Source organism: Hemicordylus capensis, chromosome 3 (assembly GCF_027244095.1).
Source record: "Hemicordylus capensis ecotype Gifberg chromosome 3, rHemCap1.1.pri, whole genome shotgun sequence".
Classification (NCBI taxonomy): domain Eukaryota; kingdom Metazoa; phylum Chordata; class Lepidosauria; order Squamata; family Cordylidae; genus Hemicordylus; species Hemicordylus capensis.
This window is the reverse complement of record NC_069659.1, coordinates 343261219-343282966: the sequence shown is the minus strand read 5'-3', so window position 1 is coordinate 343282966 and position 21748 is coordinate 343261219. Positions and strand designations below refer to the sequence as shown.

Sequence of the window (21748 nt, the reverse complement as noted above, 5' to 3'; positions counted from 1 at the left end):
TTTGAAACTTGGAATTTGAGACCTAAATGGCTGAAACTCAAGTGCTAATATTGAATGCCAGTACTGATATATGCAGATTCCTCTCTATCAAAACTAAAAAATCACCCCAGATCATAAATTTCATTTTAAAAATGAATCTGTTTCAAGATGTGTTCTGTGCCAAAAGAGCTGGACCTGCAGAAGCATTAAAACACCAGTCTTCAACTCAATTCAGCTTTAAAACACACATGCTCATCCTGTTTAATTGTAACAGTAATATGAACACAGTGATGTAAAATATTATCTGGATACTAAGTTTATTTCCTTCCATAGGTACAAAAAGGATGTTATGTTTGGTTGTCAGACATCAATTGTACATGCTATTACACGTTAACAAGTTCAGTCACACACACACACACACACACACACACACACACACACACACACACACTAGACTCAACAGCTGGATACAACGGTGCATTTATCATTTATCTCCTATCTGTAGAAATCCAGGAGCTCACAGATTTAAAAAAATGCAGAGATTAAACCATCTATTGCACTTACATTTTTACAATCGTATTGAATAACCTGTGAGCAGTAAGATGAAGCTGAAAGGTTTTGAAGCAGTGTGTGCACATCAATGACAGTGTTCCCTCTAACAGGGATTCCCAGATGTTGTTGACTACAACTCCCATAATCCCCAAGCAAAGGCTATTGCAGTTGGGGATGCTGGGAGTTGTAGTCAACAACATCTGGGAATCCCTGTTAGAGGGAACACTGGTCAGTGAGCATGTATGTGTGTGTGCATAACCTCAAGAGTGTCAGCTGGACTGCCTGTAGTCTAACCATACTAGGTCACAGTAGCACCACTGCATCATCAAGGAATGCACTGGGTTCCACTGTGGTCAGGGTATATTACTGAACAGGAACACACACTGGACTGCACAAGTGTGGGTGAAATGAACCTCTCCTAGTGAGCCAAGAGAGCTGAAGAGGGTGGAGAATATTTTTCTGTGGTTTGACTTTAGGACAGTACAAGTAAAAATTACATTTTAATTTGAATATTCTAAGCTGTGCAGGAGTGGGAATCAAGCAGTTTCGTGCGTCTGAAGATGACTTAAGAGATCCTTTTCATTGCCAAACCTCATCAAGCAATCGGTGCACTTATGAGGCAACTCAGCCGAATGCCTGAAGTCCAAATGAATTTTGAGGTCCCCAATCTGCCCTGTGGAATACTCGCAATACTGACACAGATAAATCCCTTCGGATATGTGAGTGTTCAAATGCTTGCAGTATTCCAGCATGCCCGAGAAGCCCTTTCCGCAGTCATCACAAACGTGGGGGAATATTTTGGTGTGCTCGATCGCCACGTGCCGGTTGACGTTGGTGTGAAGCCGGCTACGGAAGCCGCACACTTGGCACACAAAGAAATTCTTGCACTTGTCAAAGCTGATTTTGTTGACCAGGCTGTAGTGGCCCTGCTGCTGCTGCCTGCTGTGGTAGCTGTCGCTCAGCTCGATCAGACGGCCGGCGTGCTCGTTCACCACGTGGCTGTGCAAGTCCTCCGGGTCGCTGGTTTCATGCTCACAAAACTGGCAGAGGTATTGCTCATCGCAGCTGTGCTCCTGGAAGTGGAGGTAGAGCTCACTGCTGGAGGAGAACTGGACGTCGCACTGCTCACACCAATAAAGGTGGTCACTGAAATGGGTGTCCGCAATGTGCTGGCTCAGGTTCTCAAACATCACCGTTTTGTAATCGCAGTACTTGCAGATGTAGGGGTCCTCCTCATGGATTTTTAAGTGTTCGATAAGCACCTTTTTTGAGGAGAAGCTCTCCTTGCACACTCGACAGATGTTGCCCTCAGGACAGGTTTTATGCTTCAGAACAATATGCTGCTTTAAATCTGAAAAATACTTGCTGTTAAAAGAGCACCGTTCACATTTGTACATGCCGCTGCTGTTAGCCCGCAGCAAAGGCCATTTGGGCTGAATGGTGACATTCAAAGGAGAGTTCTTCTCCAGCACTTTGCAGCTTTCAACGGGGATTTCCTCGGCATCCTCTGCTTCAAGCTTCTCAGGGGAAATGGTCTGAGTTTCTATATCATGAACTTCCACAGCCTGGACTTCAGTAGTGGAAATTTCTACTGTTTGAATATCCAGAGGCTTCTCCTCTTCAGTTAAGCTGTCACTGAAGATAGGTGATTCACATGTCTCTTTATAAATCCCATTATTGGCTGGTTTATCTACAAGAGGGAGGAATAAGATAAAGACCAAAATTAAAAAGAACCACAGCTACTAGGAGTGCCCCTTGCTCTCTGCCATCTTCAAATTTGGTTGCACAGTTTTATAAGTCCTGGAGACAATGTATTAGCTTTGTATTGGACTGACCTTGGTTCAAATTCCCATGCAGTTATGGACAAGATGAGTGATATTCAGCCTTCTCCGTTCCCCATCTGTATAAAGCAGGCCTGCTCAACTTTGGCCCCCAAGCTGTTTTTGGACTACAACTCCCATAATCCCCAGCCACAGTGGCCAATAGCCAGGGATTATGGAATTTGTAGGCCAACATCTGCAGGAGGGCCGAAGCTGAGCAGGCCTGGTATAGAGGGAAATAATGGCTTGGCTGACAGGGTGATCTGATGGTAAATGACAGGAATCCTAAAGTTATTTGCATACTAAACACTGTGTACCATAATAGAAGCAGAAAAGCTATGCTCTTGAGGTCACCAACAGTGCAGTTCTAAGCATACTTACTTGACAGTAAGACTGATTGAATAACAGGACTCTTGAGTCAGCCTGCATGGTTGGTGGCTACATTTCTATCCTGCCCTTCTGTTAAGAAGATCCCCGAACTCTCACTCCATTTCATCAACAATGCTGTTAGGGAGGTTAGGTTAGTTTAAGGTCACACATTAAGCTTCATGGCTAAGTGAGATTTGAAACCAGATCTCCCCCTGCGCAAGTCCAACACTCTAATCATTATACCAAACTAGGTCTCAGGTTTAGAAAAATCTCTTTTAACTCATAATGCTCAATGTTTTTGTTACATAGTTAATAAATATTTTTGCTGACAGGGAGAGCAAGTTAAATTAGTACTCAGACACATGCAACTCGATTATTAGTTTATTACCATTTCACTCTCTCTCTCTCTTCTTCCATCATGGGACTCAAGGAGTGTCCCCTCTAATTTTTATCATCAGTGAGCGAAAAGAGTTTTGTTCTGGGCAGCAGTATCAAGGCAGCGTTGGCACCTAAGTCTCTCTCGCTCACATATACACACAGAACATACCTGGAAATAATCTTTTTTTTTTTTAACCTCCCCCCACCCCACACACACTCCCTCTAGCTACACTGCTTTCCTTCCCAAGCTGGTGATCAATCTTGCTCTTTAAGTTCCCTGTCCTCCCTGTGCCGCCGCCGCCACCGCCGCCTCTGCAGCTGCTGCTCCCAAGTCTGCCCTTTTGCTGTTGCCGGCTGCTGCTCCCGTCCCAAGTGCCCCCCCCCCCGTCACCATGTGGGCTCTTGATGCAGCAAGACTGGGGGAAATTAGTTTATTACCATTTATATATTTATATACCATTTCTACCAATCTCTTCTTCCACTATAGAATTCAAGTCAATGTACATGGAGTTCCACTGGTGATCAAGGTACTCCAGTATTGACCAGAGTTAGACCCGTTTAGCTCCAGAAAGATGGCTGTATCTTCAGACCTTCCCCAACTTTAGCAAAACCATCTTATTTACCTTTCTTTCTAGGGTCTGTAAAGTGTGACCCCATGACGTCGGACTGGGCCCCACTCCACTGAGATGTCCCGGCATGCACTGGGCTGCCATCCTCATCAGTATCTGTGGTGTGTGCTGTAGTAGGAAATCTGCCTGTTGACAAAAAGGTATGTTTTGATAGTGTGCTAATTCTTCTGAGCTGGTCTTGTGATAGCAAGGATGACTTGTCCCCTTAACTAAGCAGGGTCCACCCTGGCTGCATGTGAATGGGAGTCTACATGTAAGCACTGTAAGATATTCCCCTCAGGGGATGGAGCCGCTCTAGGAAGAGCATCTAGGTTTCAAGTTCCCTCCCTGGCATCTCCAAGATAGGGCTCAGAGAGATTTCTGCCTGCAACCTTGGAGAAGCTGCTGCCAGTCTTATGAATGTCAGAGACAATGCTGAGCTAGATAGACCAGGGGTCTGACTCGGTATATGGCAGCTTCCTATGTTCACATCCTTTCTCAGAGTTTGACTAAAACATAATGTCATTTAACAACAATGAGAACTACCTTCCTGCTTTGTCCCAGCAAGGCAACACTGTCCTTATATTATACCAATCATATGTTTTACGTTTTTCTTTAAAGTAAGGTAAAGTGTGTTGTTGAGTCAATTTCAGCTCCTGGTGCCCACAGAGCCCTGTGGTTTTCTTTTGGTAGGATACATGAGGAGTTTACCATTGCCTTCTCCCGCGCAGTATGAGATGATGCCTTTCAGCATCTTCCTATATTGCTGCTGCCCGCTATAGTACCAGCGGGGATTCGAACTGGCAATCTTCCACTTGTTAGTCAAGCATTTCCCCACTGTGCCAATTAAGGGGTTGGTCTAAACTATTTTCTCATTGAGTATCTGCACGAGTACCATGCAATTCTATTGCAATTTTTTAAAAATCACACACGAAATCCCCACAAACAAAATATTAAACATAGTCAGCACTGTCTGACCTGCCAAGTAAGAAAGTCTCTAATGTGTTCTTCCCATTCTGCTTCTCAGTTCAAAGAAAACTTCCAAGCCCTCTCAAGAACAGTACCTGCCCTCCAACTCCCACTAGATGGAAACTCACATTCTATTTGTAATAAAACCATTTATGTGCTCAGTTGTTTGTTCTTTTGCTTTTGAGTCATGTGAAGCACAACTTTAAAACTGGTCCACCCTGGTTTGCATTTGAAAAGGAGACCACATGTGTGAACACTGTAAGATATTCCCCCTCAGGGGATGGGGAAGAGCACCTGCATGCTTGCATGCAGGAGATTCCAAGTTCCCTCCCTGGCAGCATCTCCAAGATAGGGCCGAGAGAGACTCCTGCCTGCAACCTTGGAGAAGCTGCTGCCAGTCTGTGTAGACAATGCTGAACTAGATGGACCAATGGTCTGACTCAGTATAAGGCAATTTCCTATGTTTCTAACCATTTAAAATTATAATCAGGTACATTTCAAGCATTTTTTTTTTAAATGCTATCTCCTTTTGAAATCCTCTATGTGATATAAAGACCTGGTTCAAACATCATGCAAAAAGCTAGTTTCATCACAGTTTAATGTGACAATTGTGAGCCTGGGCCTTGCATGCTCTCCCCTCCCCTCTGCATGCAGGAAAACCCCATGCAGATACACTCGCCCGCCATGTAAATATCTGACTGGAAGTAACAAGATGTCACCTTACCTCGATTATCAGAAGCTTTCAAATCTAGTTGTTTCATAGAACACACACTGTAACAATGGTCAGAAAATATGCCACTGTTGTCTATATATTTGGGTGCGCCTGAAGAATCTAAAAAGAAAGTCAGGGGGGAAAGGCAGGTATCAACTTGTGTAATAATATCTGATGCAAATATATACAACTTTTGTGAGCCTTTGGTATATACAGGACACTCAATTGACACACATTAAGAGTCACTAATACTAACTCTTAACACTCAGACAGCAATTTACAATTCCAAAGTACAGCAAATAAATCAATTCTTATATTGAACTCATTTGAGTCAATGGATTAATAAGGTTAACTAAAGGAGTCACCACAATAGTATAAACTGATGGGTAGAATGGAGAAAGGCTCTAGCCCATTCCCCTTCTCCCACCCTTCCAGCATTTTTCTTGTTCTTTGTTTCATACCAGTCCAACATCCCTCCCACCCCAATCACCTTGCATAACTGTGAAAGGAGCACCCTAGATAATGCCTTTCACCTAGAATGCTCAAGAGCAGTACTGTTATTGGGTCCATGAGTCAGAATGTCTGATTTTGACAAGTGTATAGCACCCAAGTGCTGGGCAGAGGCAGGTCTTCCCAGTGCAGCTCCATACAGGACCTGTCACTTCCAGCATTTGGTGGGGCGGGGGCTTCTATAGAAGTGGAGCCCACAGGGGTGGCTGGGAAGGTGCATGGGGATGCCAGGAAGGTGCACTGGGATCTCTGGGGACTCCTCATGAGACATGACAGTCCCCAGATGTCCCTGTGCATCTTCCTAGTACCACCATATATCTTCCCAATCCCCCATGCGGGATCCAATTCCATAGAACAACCCCACCCACACATACATGCTGGAAATGGCAAATACTGCACGGAGCTGGCAGTGCTGGGGAGACCTGCCTCTGCCCAGCACCAGGGCTGCTGCTGGTGGTGTACATTTGTTGGAACTGGACACTCCAACTCACAGGTAAAGTTGCGTGGAGCACATATTTTGCCCCATGGCTTATTCTAAGCAATGGTGGCAACAACAGTGTTACTGAAAGAGACACTGTAGGCTGCACATGGCTGTGTGCTTTGCACACAGTGCCTAGACTGGTGTCTATTTCCAGGTCATGTGTAAGCACAATCCTATGCACATTTACTAGAAACCAAGTCTCACTGAGCTCAATGGATCATATTCTGTAATAATTATACTCAGAATTTTAGCCATGGTAACTCAAAAAAGGAACATTGGTCTTACCGTGAAGGTTCTTTTTCCCTGAAGTAGGAGGGCCTCAGATAGGGTGATGTACTGCGCATGCTCGAGACAGAACTGGAATCATTTGATTTGATTGTAGGCGTGGCCACCTCATAACCCCAGTTCCAGTGGAGACGAGTGAGGTATACAGACATAACGGGAGAGAGCTCGACCTAAACATGTGTCAATAACAACTGACAGGAGTAGCATGAAAAGATAGATAACAGCTGGATTGAGAAGAAAAACTGTAACCCTGAGAACAGTCTCAGAAAAGGAAAAACAAACCATAACACTGTCCATCCCACTCTATGAGCCTAGATAGCACATCCGGGTGGGGCTGAGGCCCTCCTACTTCAGGGAAAAAGAACCTTCACGGTAAGACCAATGTTCCTTTTTCCCCTGAGTAGGAGGTCCTCAGATAGGGACGTGCCCAAGCTAGTTATGACCTGGGATGGGACAGATGTGCTTACACCACCTGCTGTAAGACGGTGCGACCAAAGGCCGCCTGGTCCTGAGAGAAATCAGGGATTTTGTAGTGCTTGATGAAGGGCGTGGACGAGGACCAAGTCGCCGCCCGACATATTTCTGTTAATGGAACGTGTGCCGAGAAGGCCGCAGAGGCGGCAGCACTTCTGGTAGAATGCGCCGTCAGGCCGCCCGGAGGAGGAAGATGAAGCGCCTCGTACGCCAACCGAATGCAGGACTTGATCCAATTTGCCAATACGGCCCGAGACACCTTCTCGCCGATGTTATTTGGCCGGAAAGAAACGAAGAGAGCGTCGGAACGGCGAAAGCCTCTGGTACGTTTGATATAAGATCTTAATGCTCTTCTGACGTCTAGTTTATGCCACAGGCGCTCCTTCGGATGTACTGGGGCTGGGCAAAAAGATGGAAGGACAAGAACTTGAGACCTATGAAATGTGGAATTAACCTTCGGAAGGAAGGTGGGGTCTAATCTAAGGACCACTGAATCGGAGTGGAATGTGCAAAACTCCTTACGCACGGAGAGTGCAGCTAGCTCTGAGACCCTGCGGGCTGATGTTATTGCCACTAGAAACAGAACCTTCATTGAGAGGAGCTTTAATGGAATAGATGAGATCGGTTCGAAGGGCTCCTTCGTGAGAGCATTTAGGACGCGATTCAGGTTCCATGATGGAAAGCGGCTAAGTGGGGGAGGAGCTAGGTTTGTTGCCCCTCGCAGAAATCTGGAGATGTGCGGGTGTAGATGGACTGTACCCGACGTCGATGTAGAGAGATGCAACACAGATGCTAATGCCGAGGCCTGACGCTTGAGCATGCTTGGCCGTAATTTCAAGTCCAGGCCGGCCTGTAGAAACTCGAGGACTTCTGGGACTCCCGACTCTGAGGGCTCTTTCCTTCGATCTTTGGACCATCGCACAAAGGCCGACCACGTCGCCTGGTACACTCTGACAGTGGAGGGTCGCCGCGAAGCCAGGATAGTGTCCTGTACGCCCTTGGGATAACCCTGAGCTGCTAGTTTTGCGCGTTCAACCTCCAGGCGGCTAGTTGCAGCCAATGTGGGTCCGGATGTAGTAAGGGACCTTGGTTTAAGAGGTCTGGACGGTTTGGTAGCCGCCATGGAGGCCGAGTCACCAGGCTGAGTATGTCTGGGAACCACGGACGACGGGGCCAGAAGGGAGCCACCAATATCAACTCTGCTCTTTCCAGACGAAGCTTCCGGAGGACCTTCATTATTATGGAGATTGGTGGAAAGGCGTACAGCAGAACGGCTGGCCACTGGGAGTTCAACGCATCTATCGCCTCTGCCAACGAAGTGTGATACCTCGCAAAGAATCGGGGAAGTTGATTGTTTCCTGGTGCCGCGAACAGATCGACCAGTGGGTTGCCTAGAACCCAGGTCATTTGGTGAAAGACCTCCGGATGCAAGGCCCATTCTCCCGGATCCACCGTCTCCCTGCTGAGCCAGTCCGCTAGCTCGTTGTTGTCGCCCTTGAGATGTTCGGCTACCAGTGACCGTAGGTTGCGCTCCGCCCATCTGAATAGTCGGTCTGTCTCCCGCATGAGGGTCGTAGACCTTGTACCCCCTTGGCGATTGATATGAGCCTTGACGGTGATGTTGTCCGTCCGTAGTAGTACGTGGTGGCCCCGAAGGATCTGTTGGAAGTGGAGTAGGGCTAGACGTGCGGCCCGAAGTTCCAGCAGATTTATGGGTAATAATACTTCCTGTGGAGACCAGGTGTCCTGTACAACTTCTCTGAGACAGTGTGCTCCCCAGCCGGAGAGGCTGGTGTCTGTTGTCACAATTATTCGCCGGGGTTCCGTCAAATGCAGCCCTCGTAGAAGGGAAGGCGACAGCCACCAATGGAACGAGTGCTTGACCTCTTTTGGAATGTGAATGAGCGAATGCTGAGCGGCCATGATCTGATCCTGCCAGGGTAGAAGTAGCCATTGCAACGGGCGTGAGTGCCATCTGGCCCAAGGGGTGCAATCCAGGCAGGCTACCATGGAGCCTAAGGCCTGAGCCAGCATCATAACGTCCTCCCGGTCCTTGTACAAGAGGGGGCGCAGTTGCTTGAGGATGCGATCCCTGCGTTCTGGGGGCAGCGAAATTGTGTCTTGCGCTGTGTTGAATAGGGCCCCAAGGTGGACCAGTTCCTGTGATGGTATTAGGTGGCTCTTTTGCCAGTTGACCACAAACCCATGATCCCTTAGGGCCCGTAGGGTAGTGCGAACATCCCTGATGGCCTGGACCCTGGAGGGCGCCCGGATGAGTAAGTCGTCCAGGTACAGGTGGAGCCCCACCCCCTGGAGGCGGAGGAAGGAAACTACGGAGACCATTAGTTTCGTAAAAACCCTCGGAGCGGAGGCCAGGCCGAAGGGAAGGGCACGGTACTGAAAGTGACCTCCGTCGTAGGCGAAGCGTAGGAATCTCCAATGGGAAGGTCTGATCAACATGTGGAGATAGGCCTCCGAAAGGTCCACCGAGGCCAAAAAGTCCCCTTCCGCACAGCCTCCTTTATGGTACGAAGTGACTCCATGCGGAACTTTTTCTTTCGCACGAAGTGATTGAAAGACTTCAGGTCCAGTACCGCCCTCCAGGAGCCATCCTTCTTTGGCACTAGAAAAAGGATGGAGTATACCCCCTGGAACCTTTGGGACGAGGGGACATACTCTATTGCCTTGATTTGAAGAAGATGACTCACCGCTTCTTGCATCCGACGATGTTTTTGTGGCATAGAAGATCTTGGTGTAGGGATGAAGCGGGGAGGTGGAGGAGAAACCAGATCTATGGCATAACCGTTGGAAATCGTATCCAGAACCCACTTGTCGGAGGCTGTCGACATCCATGTAAGTACAAAGCGTGATAGCCTCCCGCCTACTGGAGGGGAGTCATTGTTTTCGGTGTCGGTGGTATGGGAAGAATGGTCGGGGTGCTGATCCGCGTCCCTGGCCCCTGTTACGCTGCCTCCATTGCTGTCTGCCGACGCCTCTAGAAAACTGGGGGCGGTAATCCCTGGGCTGGGGGGATTGATTGAAATGGAATGGTTGATAGACGTGCTGTCTGTAGGGACGAAAGGAACTGTGTCCGCTACGAAAGGAAGTTCTGAAATCCTTCCGAACATAGGGCATGACCTTCTTTTTATCTTTTGTATCTATTAGAATGGGGTCTAGTGCCGCGCCAAAGAGGGAAGCCCCAGCGAATGGAGCCGAGGTAAGTGCCAACTTGGATTTGGGATCGACATTCCAAGACTTCAGCCACAAAATCCTGCGAACCGCCACGCCTGCCACCAATGCCCTTGATGACTGCTGAATAACATCCAGGCTAGAATCCGCTGTGAGTGCCGCAGCCTTGGCCATCTTGTTAATTCCCTGTCGTAATTTGGGCAACTCAGGTGGGACCATCTGCACCAGCTCTTTCGCCCAAAGAACTGCGGCCCGAGCAAAAATAGAATTTGTGGTGGCCATCTTTATGGAGGTGGCAGAAGCCTCGTGTGCCTTCTTTAACAGGACGTCACAGCATCTGTCCTCCTGCGATTTGAGTTGTTCGTGATGTTCTGAGTGGACCAATGCTCCTGACACCATCTGGGCCACTGGGGGATCTACTCTAGGTGTTGCAAGAAGTGTAGAAACCTCTGATGGCAATTGATAATGCTTTCTAGGCAAGCTGCCTATGGGCTTGGAGGAGGTGGGCTTTTGCCACTCAGCACACATTACTCTGTGAAACAGCGAAGGGAAGGGGACCACTGGATTAACCGGATCTGTAGGAGGGAAGACCTGCTGGTCCAGAGTAGGCGCAGTGGAACCCGCTGGCGGATCTGCTGGGGAAACATCCTTAATGGTGTGCTTAGCCTTAGCCAACAATATGTCGAAATCTGATGATGAGAAAAGCCTTGTGGAATTGGAAATAGGGGGAGCTATGTCCTCCTCTGAGAGTTCCCCTTTCTCTTTATCTGATCTCATCGGATCCTTGGGAATCAAGGACTGTGAATCATAGGATTCCTCCCCAGAAGAAGCGGAGGAAGCCACTGGTTTTTCAGCTCTGACCGGAATGTTAGTAGGTGTATTAAGAGGAATAGTAGGAGGATTGAGAATGGGTATAGGAGGAGGGTTGGGAGTAGGTACGACCTGGGGAAGGACCAGTCGAGTTGGTACACAGTCACTGCCAGGCACATCAGAAGAAGAGGATGAATGCCCCCTGTGCCTGTGTTTGGATCTACGAGCGGGAGGTCTAGGCATGAACAGACTGCGCTCCCAGTTAGGGATGGCCCTACGTCTCGGACTTGAGTCCGGAGAGGATGAAGATAGACGGTCAGTGACCGTTTTCCTGACCCTTTTATGACCTCTGTCCTTCTGAGGAAGGAGGGGATCTCCCTGATTCACCAGAGCCACAGCGCCTGGAGCGTGTTGGGCAAGGCGCACAATGCCAGAAGGGGCTCCCTGAGCAACGGGCACGTCAGCGGAAGCTGCCTGAATAATGCATGGAGCCGCAGGTGGCCCTGCTCCTTGACTAAAATACGGAGCCGCAGGTGGCTCTGACCCCAGACTATTACACGGAGCCGCAGGTGGCTCTAAGGAAGGCTGAGCTCCCGAAAGCGCACACGGAGCTGCTGGCTCTAGTTGAAACTCCCTAGCGAAGAAATCCCTAAGCCATTGCGTGGCTTGGGGTGAAAACGGATCGTTACTCACAGTTTTGTGTGGTTGCCGGGGAGGAGAAGTGGCGCACACGATGCTTTGGAGCGGGGGAGGAAAGCGCGGACCAGCCGGTTCCCCCTCTGCCGCTATATTCCCCATTGTAAAGTTAACTGGTGCCGGTAGGTTGCCCACCGGGCTCCGGACACCAGAATCAGCCTTAGAATGCTTGACACTCCCCTTCCAGGAGTCCTTCTTTTTGGCGCCATTTTTGCCCGCCTTAAGCTTAGAGCGGCGGCAAACCGCCTGTATCAGGAGCCGCTCGCTCAAACGCTTTCGCCCCTCTACATTTTCCTTTCACTTTTTCTTTTTAGGAGGGGAAGACGGGACACTCGTGTGCTTGCTCTTTTTAAGAGCCTTTGAAGGACGATGCCCCGTGGACTTTGAAGTCCGGGGTCGATCGTCAGTGTCACAAAATGGCGGCGGAGAGATTGCAACGGCTGCAGTCACAAGAGGAGATGAAGCTGGCGGGGCTGCAGGGACCGAAAAATCGGCAGCGACGGAGGAGCTAAGCTACCCAACTGCTGTGGTAGTTGCGAACTCTCTGACAGGGAGCCCTGCATGATCTCCGCGGCATGAGCCGCCTCCATAATAAGCCCCTCGAGCGCCAAAGGCAAATACAAACGGAATTTGGATGTCCAATTGTAATCGGAAATAAAGAAGTAATTTTGAGACAATAATTTGAAATGCCAATCGAGACTGCTCCCTTCCCACCCTTGCACAGTAGGCAAAGCTAGAGTAAAGGAGTAGGAAGGGAAGACAATAGACAAATGAACCAATATGAATTCGAAGATGAAACTGACCAGAGCTCTCTCCACTAAGTCCTATCCCGAGCGAGACAGAACTGGAACTGGGGTTATGAGGTGGCCACGCCTACAATCAAATCAAATGATTCCAGTTCTGTCTCGAGCATGCGCAGTACATCACCATATCTGAGGACCTCCTACTCGGGAAAAACACAAGTTATGGAGATGAAATTGCATATACCTGTACACATTTCTTTGTATATTGGTCTATGACCGTAATAAAGTTCTGTTCTATACCTGTACACATGCGTGCACACACACACACTTTGCAAAGAAAAAGAAACAAGAATATTTGCATATCAGTGAAACGTATATGACTCAGATGGTTTGTATTTAAAATTCAATTTTTCTTATATGTCGCAAAATCTAGCTTATGAAATTTTAACAACAGCCATGTTTGGAGGAGAATGTACAATTTCTGTAACTGAAGAAGCAAAACAGATCTAGACATAAATAAATAAATATCTATTCCTGGCTTGACCAACCTGAATAACGTGAGGGATGTAGAGTCTTCCTTTTCCTCTTCTTTGGATGCTCATTCATTTTGCTTCAATCTGAAAAAGCCATCAAAAGAAAGGTTTCTCTATTACTGTACTGCCCCTCCCTGCTAACTTGCAACTGGAGGAATGAGACAGAGCGACATGGTCCCCAACAGCAAAAATAAATTATCTCCCCACCTTCTGCCTTGTACCAGCACAATCACTGTATTAAAGGCACTAAGAGCAAATCATTTTACATGGAGGGAAGCCCTATCTTGTGGAAGGCTGGCAGCTCTGGCCTGTCAAAGTCACAAACGAGGTTTTCAGCTACAATGCATTATACACAAGCAACTCCCCTCCTCTGAGCAACTTGTAATACAATGTTTACAGCTTCTCTGCTAGCAACATAGCAACCCATCCCCAAAGCTCACAATTCTGATGTGCAAGTCCATTTGGAAAGCACTGGATGACACTACTTCTCAGGACACATCTACAATATATATCGGCTTTATGCTAGCTTAATAGCCAGTGGTGCCTCCAAAGAATCCTAGCAATTGTAACTAGGGATGTGCACGGAACTGGGGAGGGGTCTTTAAGAGGCAGGGGAGGCCTGCCAGCCCCCACCGCTTTCCCCCCTCTTTTTGCTCTCACAAAAAGTGGGCACACACAGCTGCAGCATGTCTCCCTGCATCCCCGGTCAGCATCACCATGGAAATGGCTGACATGCATGCCCCTTAAAGAACCGCCTCCCCCCCACACACACACCAAACCGGCTCGAACGCTGGTTGACGGAACTGGTTTGGTGCTCCTAGAATGGAGTGCCAAATGGTTCTGGGCACATCCCTAATTGTAACTTCAAGAGGGTATTGCGCATTCTTACAGCACAATTCTACACAAGTTTACTAAGAAGTAAGTCCCACCGTCTTCAATGGAGCTTAATCCCTAGTAATTGCATTCAGGATTGCAGCCTTTGACATCCATAGTCTCTCTCAGAGGTCTACACTTTCCAGGGCTCTCTGGGAAATGCTAATGACTATTACGTCGGTTCAAATCTCTAGTGTAGTTCTACTCTGAAGGCATCAATTGTGGCTTAGCCACCAAAGGGCATGCAGGCAGTAGAAGCATACCAGGGAAGAAATATTCCTTCTTGATAGTCTAGACTCCTATCAGGTGCAGCTTACAGATTTGGCCCTGAAAGAGTTATGGGAAAGACAAAACTCTACGTATACCTTCAACATGTCATGTGCTCATGGCATCATTTCAAAACATTACATGAGAATGGGCATTGCATTACACCACAATTCCCAAGACCAGTTGGGAGCACCCTTGTGGCCATCCATGTATCAAATTCAACAACAAGGGCACATAGAGGTCTCCATCCTGACTGCGGCAGTTGAAGATCCTTGGCTTTTCCATGGAGGTTTGCCAAAGCCTAAACATCTGTTATTAGCTGTGTGGGTTTCAGCTCGTATTTGGAGGCTGTGTGTGACTTTACAGTTTTGTCTAGTTTTAAATAGATTACTCCTCTTGCCTCAGCTTTGAGACTAAACATGACATGATCAGAAAGAAGAAGTTTTCTGAACACCCCCCACCCCCTACAGATTATAAACTGTCATTCAACAATGCAATACAGCAAGGTCATATTCACTAGGGAAATATCTTTTTATTCTTCAAAGCCTTTTAACTTGTTTTTATACAGTACCCTCAAAAGGCATCAGTTGTGATTTAGCCAGTTTTAGCTGCTGATTTAACTACTATGTCACTAAGATTTTTAATTTATTTTTTGGAAGTTGCCCTGGAAACTGCTGAAAAGTAGTAATATAAATCTTAAATTCAGATTGGACTTTACTAGTAGGTCTGCTACACCCTATGTACACCCTAAACTTGTGTAGAATTGTAAGGAAAATGTAAAGGGATCCAGATCCTCCAACTTACCAAATGCACTTTCCATTCCTGGAATGAGAAATAAGAGCTGAAAGACTGCCAACTAGATGCATTCCAGCACTAAGGGAAACATCTGCAAGGGGCGGGGGAGGGGGGTTGGAACAAGGAAACCCATGTTTATTTCAGATTAGAATATTAAAACAAGCATTTATATAAATGATTCTTGTTAATTTTGAGATCCTTTAAAATTTTAAACATTTTGGCAGATACAGATATATGCCAGATTGTACAATACATAGGATACTAACAAATAACCATGAAGAGGACACTAGGAGAAGTAAACAGCATACAAGCTACACCCCATGGCCACTCTCCCCAAATGTTCCATATCCTGTCTGATTTAAACAGACATCGCATGCACACCAGCCATACTTTTTCCAGAAACTGTGAGGACTAGAATTTTCAGGCTTGGAAACAAAAACAGCTTCAGATAGATTTATCAGATATCAGATCACAGAAGAGACATTGTCATCTGTATAGATATATACTCTGATTTTGACAGAGTATATCTCTCTATAGAGACGCACACACCTAGAGGGAGAGAGAAAAAACACACACAAAGAGATGAGAGATAGATAGAGGAAACCCACAGGTAGAAAAGTATTTCAGAATTCCCGCTTCAAAAATTAGACACTGCGAGGTCACTGAGAATGGGAGGGAGCCCATTAGAGGAGAATAACCTGAACAATGCCACAATTGCAAGAAGGTCAACAACAGTCAAGATAAGGCATTCTTATAGGTGGAAGCATTTCAACAGGGGAATTCTGTTCTGTTAGAGAGGCATTCCATAAAGGGGCAAGTTCTGTTCATAATCCTGTCATTGAGAACAAACATAAGATCTCCATATTGCAGGTGAATAGCTTGTCCAAGGCCACCTAAAATAATAGGGTTGGAAGGGACCCTGAGGATCTCCTCATCCAACCCTGCTCAGAGCAGGCAACTGCTACAGCATGCATGACAGTTGGCCTATTGAGGTTCATGGCACAAATGAAATTAAGTTTGAAGTCCCAGGTTTGAATCTCCTCTCTGCCATGAACTTACTAGGGGGCCTTGGGCAAGTCACTCAGTTCCAACATAGACGATATCCTACTCTACCATGCTGTAGGACAGTATAATGTCTGTTAAGAGCTTTGAACAATCTAAAGCACATATAAATGCCAAGTGTTATAACAACGATGACTAGGAAAGGCTCATACAGAACTTTGTTTTAAAGATATACAGTAGTAAGAAGGTTAAGAAATGGGTTACAAGGCCTGCTGCTTATTAAGAGGCAACTCCAAACCAGCTTCCATATCTTAGCATAGCAAGCTTGCCTCTGAGGCAACACGGCAGATACTGCTATTAATCTGTGCAGGAAAAACCCTTTTCTCACGTGGAATGTTATTTGTTTTCCGAGAGGAAAAAAAGATACTGGACAATCTCTCTTCTGTGGGTCATATTGAGATTGTGCTTTCTGAAAACAAAAACAGACAGCCAAATTTTCAAACTACTAACCTTGCAGAATTAGGGGAGGAGAGCTGGACTTGTGGTGGCAAGCACGAATTGTCCCCTTTACTAAGCAGGGTCTGCCCTGGTTTGCATTTGAATGGGAGACTACATATGAGCACTGTAAGATATTCCCCTTACGGGGTGAGTCCACTCTGGAAAGAGCATCTTCTTGCATGCAGAAGGTTCCAAGTTCCTGGCATCTCCAAGATAGGTTATCTTGCCTGTAACCTTGGAGACTGACAGTCTGGATAGACAGTACTGAGCTAGATGAACCAATGGTCTGACTCTGTATAAAGCAGCTTCCCATGTTCCTCTGGACTGCAACATGCTGAAGTCCTAAACAGTAGTGTGCATCATCCCAAGTATTTTTATTATAAGCAAAATGTTCAACCATTCTGAACCTAGCAGTCATTTTACAAAGAAAGCCATTCTGACAGCTTTAATCCCCAAGCTTCAGAGATTAATAGTTTTCACATTAGCCAGCCAAATCGAATTAATAACAGTAAAAACAACACGAATGAATTTGCTCTAAAACAACTGTAAAGGGGGGGGTGTTGTTGTGTCAAATCCCCAGTTTCAAAACTCACATCCCTATAGTCGAGGGCAGGGTATCTCCACCTGCTGGCTTTCCACCAATCAAGATTGCTGACATGAAGTGTTACTGGACCAGTAAAATGGGGGTGAGGTACAGCAAGCGTATTTGTACCTGGGGCATTTCTCAGGCTACTTCAACATGCCTTAGATATCTTTTAAGAGATAAGCTTCTATTCCTGCCCATGTTGCAACCAAGCCCCACTGCCTGGCGCATCAGCCCTGCTTGAGTGAATGACCTCCGGCTGACCGTGAGACAATACAAGTCCTACCAGTGTTGCCTCTGGCAAACCTAGAAATAAGCAGAGCCAGCTGAAGGTCATTCATGTGAAAGGAGGAGATTCATTCTGGAGTGCAGCTTATCTATGCAGCTCTCCCCACATTACCCCCTCTAAGCTGTATAGTGACTGGTTGCCAGGAGACAGACAAGGAGGATATTCCTCAGAGCACCACAGGTCACCAAGCGCAGGCATCAGAGTCTGCAAGGAGTTAAGTGCCCTTTGCAATCTTCCACACTCTTAAAATTTGCCACACAAACTGAGATATTCAGCTCTTTTTCACACACAATATAAGTTTTTAAAACACTCACAGTTGAGAAGGTAAGTCTGAAAATCATTTTGGCAGTATTTAAAAGTGGCCAGACCTTCACAATCTGCACAGCTACCTATTCTTTCCAGTCCACATTGATCTATCCCAAAGAAATCTACACATACCCATACACATTAGGAGAGGAGAGCTGGTCTTGTGGTAGTAAGCATGACTTGTCCCCATAGCTAAGCAGGGTCTGCTCTGGATGCATATGAATGGGAGACAATGTGTGAGCACTGCAAGATATTCCCCTCAGGGGATGAAGCCGCTCTGGGAAGAGCAGAAGGTTTCAAGTTCCCTCCCTGGCTTCTCCAAGATAGGGCTGAGAGAGATTCCTGCCTGCAACCTTGGAGAAGCCACTGCCAGTCTGTGAAGACAATACTGAGCTAGATGGACCAATGGTCTGACTCAGTATATGGCAGTTTCCTATGTTCCTACCAAAATTACATTATTAATATGAATAATTTAGAATATAAATTTATATTATACATAACTACGAGCATTCAACCTAAGCAAGTGTATATGAAAGAGCTAATTTTCACCTACATAATGGCTGCAGAATTTAAACCCAGACACACCATGAATAGCCTATCCCATGAGACTATCTTGATGATGCACCCCCATGGGGGTGGTGGGGCTATCTGCCCACAAGTGGTTCTCCACTATTTAAACTAGATCAAGTCATCTTTTGGGCAGGCTGCTTTCGCTGGAATGAAAAGGATCCTTTTCAAAGTTCTCTCTTTTTTTCTTTTTAAAGTTTGGCAATATGGTGGCAGGGTGTAGAATCAGCACACAACCCAGAAGGCAGGCACAGGAGGTTCAAAGTCAATCCTCCTTTTCAGTCATGACTTCTAAGTTCATTTTGTGATGTTTATGGCTAAGAATATTACATACTGTACAAGAGAGCAGCCAAATGCCTCTTTGCAACTCTGAGCTGAAGGGCTTGATTGGTTTAAAGCTAAACAGAAATTCTATACACAGTGGTTTGTTTTAAAGTTCCTAATACTCACAGTTTCAGTAATGTTAACTTCTGTATTAAAAAAACCCCAAGTGCTTCTATCCACACTACCATCCAATACAGAAAACACACAGATTGACACACATGAATAAAGGAACCCTCTCAAAATCCTTTCCTGAGAATTTAGGGGCCCTCAGCAGCAGGTTTTCAGAGGGTTCTGGGGACTGAAGGAGGAAAAGGGAATTAGTGAAAATTGCATCCACCCTTTGTGCTAGCAGAAGGCGGGTACAACAAGCTGAAAGAAGGAACGAGATAAAGCATATGCTATGTGGTATTCTAATGCTTCAAACAGGAAACAAATCATATTACAGAATATATTATGCCATTTTTGAAATCACTATACAGACTCCCAGTCAGCTTGCAAGCACAGTTCAAAATGCTGATTTTAGCCTTTAAAGTCTAAACAGGACTAGGGTAGTTAAAGGTTTGCCTTCACCCACATGAATCTGCCTGGATTTTCGAATCACCCTTAGGAGACCTGCTTAGACTGGATTTTGATGATGCATATTATTACATGCAGGCTGTTCCAAGAGGTGTTTAACCTGAAGGACTTTTTTTTTTAAAGTCACTTAAAATGAATAAAACTGAATTTGTGAGGGAATGCGTGGAGATGCATCACTCATTCTAAAACAGGGTCATCATTTTTAAAAGACAGGGAGAAGATCTACTTGACATGAGGGTTTTTTTTTTTAAGGGCATAAAATAAATCACAACAAAGGATTCCTAAGGATTCAAAAGAGATGATCTGAGATTTTTCTTTCCTTCCTAAAAATAGGTATATCCCCAGAATGGTGTAGTGGTTAGTGTTGGACTAAGACCAGGGAGGAAGACCCAAGTTCAAATCCCCTTTCGACCATAAAACTCAGTGGGTGACTTTGGGCCAGTCAATTATCTCTCAGCCTAACCTACCCCACAGATTTGTTGTGAAGATAAACATAACCATGTACCCCACTCTGGGCTCCTTGGAGGAAGAGCAGGATAACATCTAACAAACGAACAGGAGGATGAAGCTCCTGTTTTGCTTTGCCAAAAGGTCTGTCTATAAAGAACATCTAGAAGAAACATTGTGGATGAAGGAATGGAGATACAACTCACCTTGTCAACAGACCTAGGTCTGGTCTACACATTTAGCAAAATAAAATGGCAGAATTATCCAGGGTTTTTCTTTTAAATAATCCCCCACATAACAGCCTTAGCAGATAAAAACCTAATACATAAGGGGGGGGGGTGGATTCTAGCCCAGCCTCCTCCCTATTGTGCTAGTTTTCTATCTGCATGGAGTTATTTTTATGTGGGGCATTAAAAAATGGCATCCCATACTGGCAGTCCGAAATAGTAGAGTACCACCCAATTTTTCTGCCATGTGTAGCCCTATCCTGGAAGTGGGGGGAAGACATAATGGGCACTGAGTTTAACAGGAGAGAGAGAGAGAGAGAAATCTGGATGGTACTTCTCCCTCTGGGGAGTTAGCCACTGGGAACACCTCTTGCCAGTGCATAAAGTGGAATTTCTGAGCACAATTCAAAGTGCTGATGTTTACCTTCAGGATCTGGGTACCTGAAGGAGCAACTGGCCTATGCCCTAAAGTCATATTCCAAAGCTCGCCCCTGCCATTTGTGGTAAGGTGAGGTCAGCCGAGGAGGGCACTGGCAGTTGTGATGTGCCTTTTCTCTCCTCAAGGAGGCTGGCCTAGTGCCTTTTACACTGCTGCATCCTTTCCACACCAAGCATGGACCTTTTCATTCTCCTAGGCCTCGTGAATCACTGTCCAACGGGTTTTTATTATATTCTACAATATTGTGATTTCTGTTATCACGTAAACCAGCAGAGAAGAAATGGGTGACTCTTTTTTAAAAGGTCCCCCCCCAAAGGAGAACGAGGGGAAAGATTTAAAAAACCAGGTCACCCCAGATACCTCTTCCCTATCTTTAACATGGGAGGAATTAACACTCCCTCCCCCCACATGAAGGAACCCTCTTCAACAGAATGAAAGGTGGCCTCTTGTAATTGCCACCACTAAACAACATCTCTGTCTCTCTCCCCCTCTCCGCCTTCACATTCACCCCGCACCCCCAATCCATCCATGCTGGATTTAAAAGTATCTTGTTGTTGTTTTTAAGTATTCTTCCCCTAAAAGCCTCGCCCTGGAGAAGCGCGAGGGGGCTGGAAACCTTTAGCACGCCTGTTCTCCTTTGCTTTGAAACAAAACCACCCGATCCAATACATGGAAATCAATCCCACGGGCTGAGTTAACACAGAGCGCGCTCCTCTCTACACAGAGAGAGGGCGGCGTGGCAAAGATGCCACGCGCCGCGAGGCGGCAGGCACCTTTACCTGGGAGTAAGCCCCAGGCCGACCGAACCCGGTGGGATGGACTTCCGAGGCAGCGTGCAGAGAGGGCTGCATCGCGGCGGCGTCTTCTCAAAACACAATAAGGGTTAATCCTCAAACTGAACGGGTGGTTCTGCAGCCTCGGAACCTGAGAGAAAGAAGGGGGCGGCGGCGGGCGTACTGAGCCCTCCTCCTCCTCCTCTTCCTCTTCGGGGCCGTGGGAGCGGGCCAGCCGCTCTCGGCAGCGAGGGAAAGCGCTGAGCCGACACGCCAGAGAAAGCGAGAGGCGGCTCAGCCAGCCTGCCTCGTCGGGAAAGGGGCTGGTGTTCGCGGGGAGTCAGCCCCAGCCGCCTCCGAGCAGGAGGAAATAAAGCCCGGGCCGGCGAGAATGACTGCTGTAGCACCAGCAGCGCCTTCTCTGCTGCCCCGGAAGCGCGAAGATGAGAAAGAAGAAGAAAGCCGCCGCCGCCGCCGCCTTTCTGCCCGGCCGGCCGCAGGACTCACCTTGAGCAGCAGGCCTCACACGCCGCCGGAACAGACCAGAGCCCTCAGGCGAGGAGGGGGCGGGCAGGGAGGAGGAGGGAGGAGGAGGGGGGAAAGGCGGCGGCAGAGACCAACCAAGGGACGGACGACGACGCTGCTGCTGTCGCCACCACATTTCCCCGCCCCGT

The 21748-nt window shown here is 47.0% G+C and overlaps 1 protein-coding gene across 5 annotated transcripts; it reads right to left on the bottom strand.

Moving 5' to 3' along the window:
* Nucleotides 1-209: 209 nt before the first annotated feature.
* Nucleotides 210-21734, bottom strand: ZNF639 (zinc finger protein 639). Of its 5 annotated transcripts, none has more exons than XM_053311326.1 (7): nucleotides 21582-21732; nucleotides 15053-15134; nucleotides 14245-14308; nucleotides 13124-13192; nucleotides 5400-5507; nucleotides 3722-3853; nucleotides 210-2221 (listed from the first exon to the last, which is right to left on the bottom strand). In XM_053311326.1, exons 4-7 carry the CDS (start codon nucleotides 13179-13181, stop codon nucleotides 1068-1070), a joined length of 1452 nt encoding a protein of 483 aa, XP_053167301.1. In that variant the 5' UTR covers nucleotides 13182-13192; nucleotides 14245-14308; nucleotides 15053-15134; nucleotides 21582-21732; the 3' UTR covers nucleotides 210-1067. The 5 variants fall into 5 exon arrangements, with proteins under 5 accessions (XP_053167301.1, XP_053167304.1, XP_053167306.1 ...); XM_053311329.1 differs by lacking the exon at nucleotides 21582-21732 and adding an exon at nucleotides 21081-21517; XM_053311331.1 differs by lacking the exon at nucleotides 3722-3853 and having other exon boundaries at nucleotides 21582-21734.
* Between the last annotated feature and the right edge of the window lie 14 nt (nucleotides 21735-21748).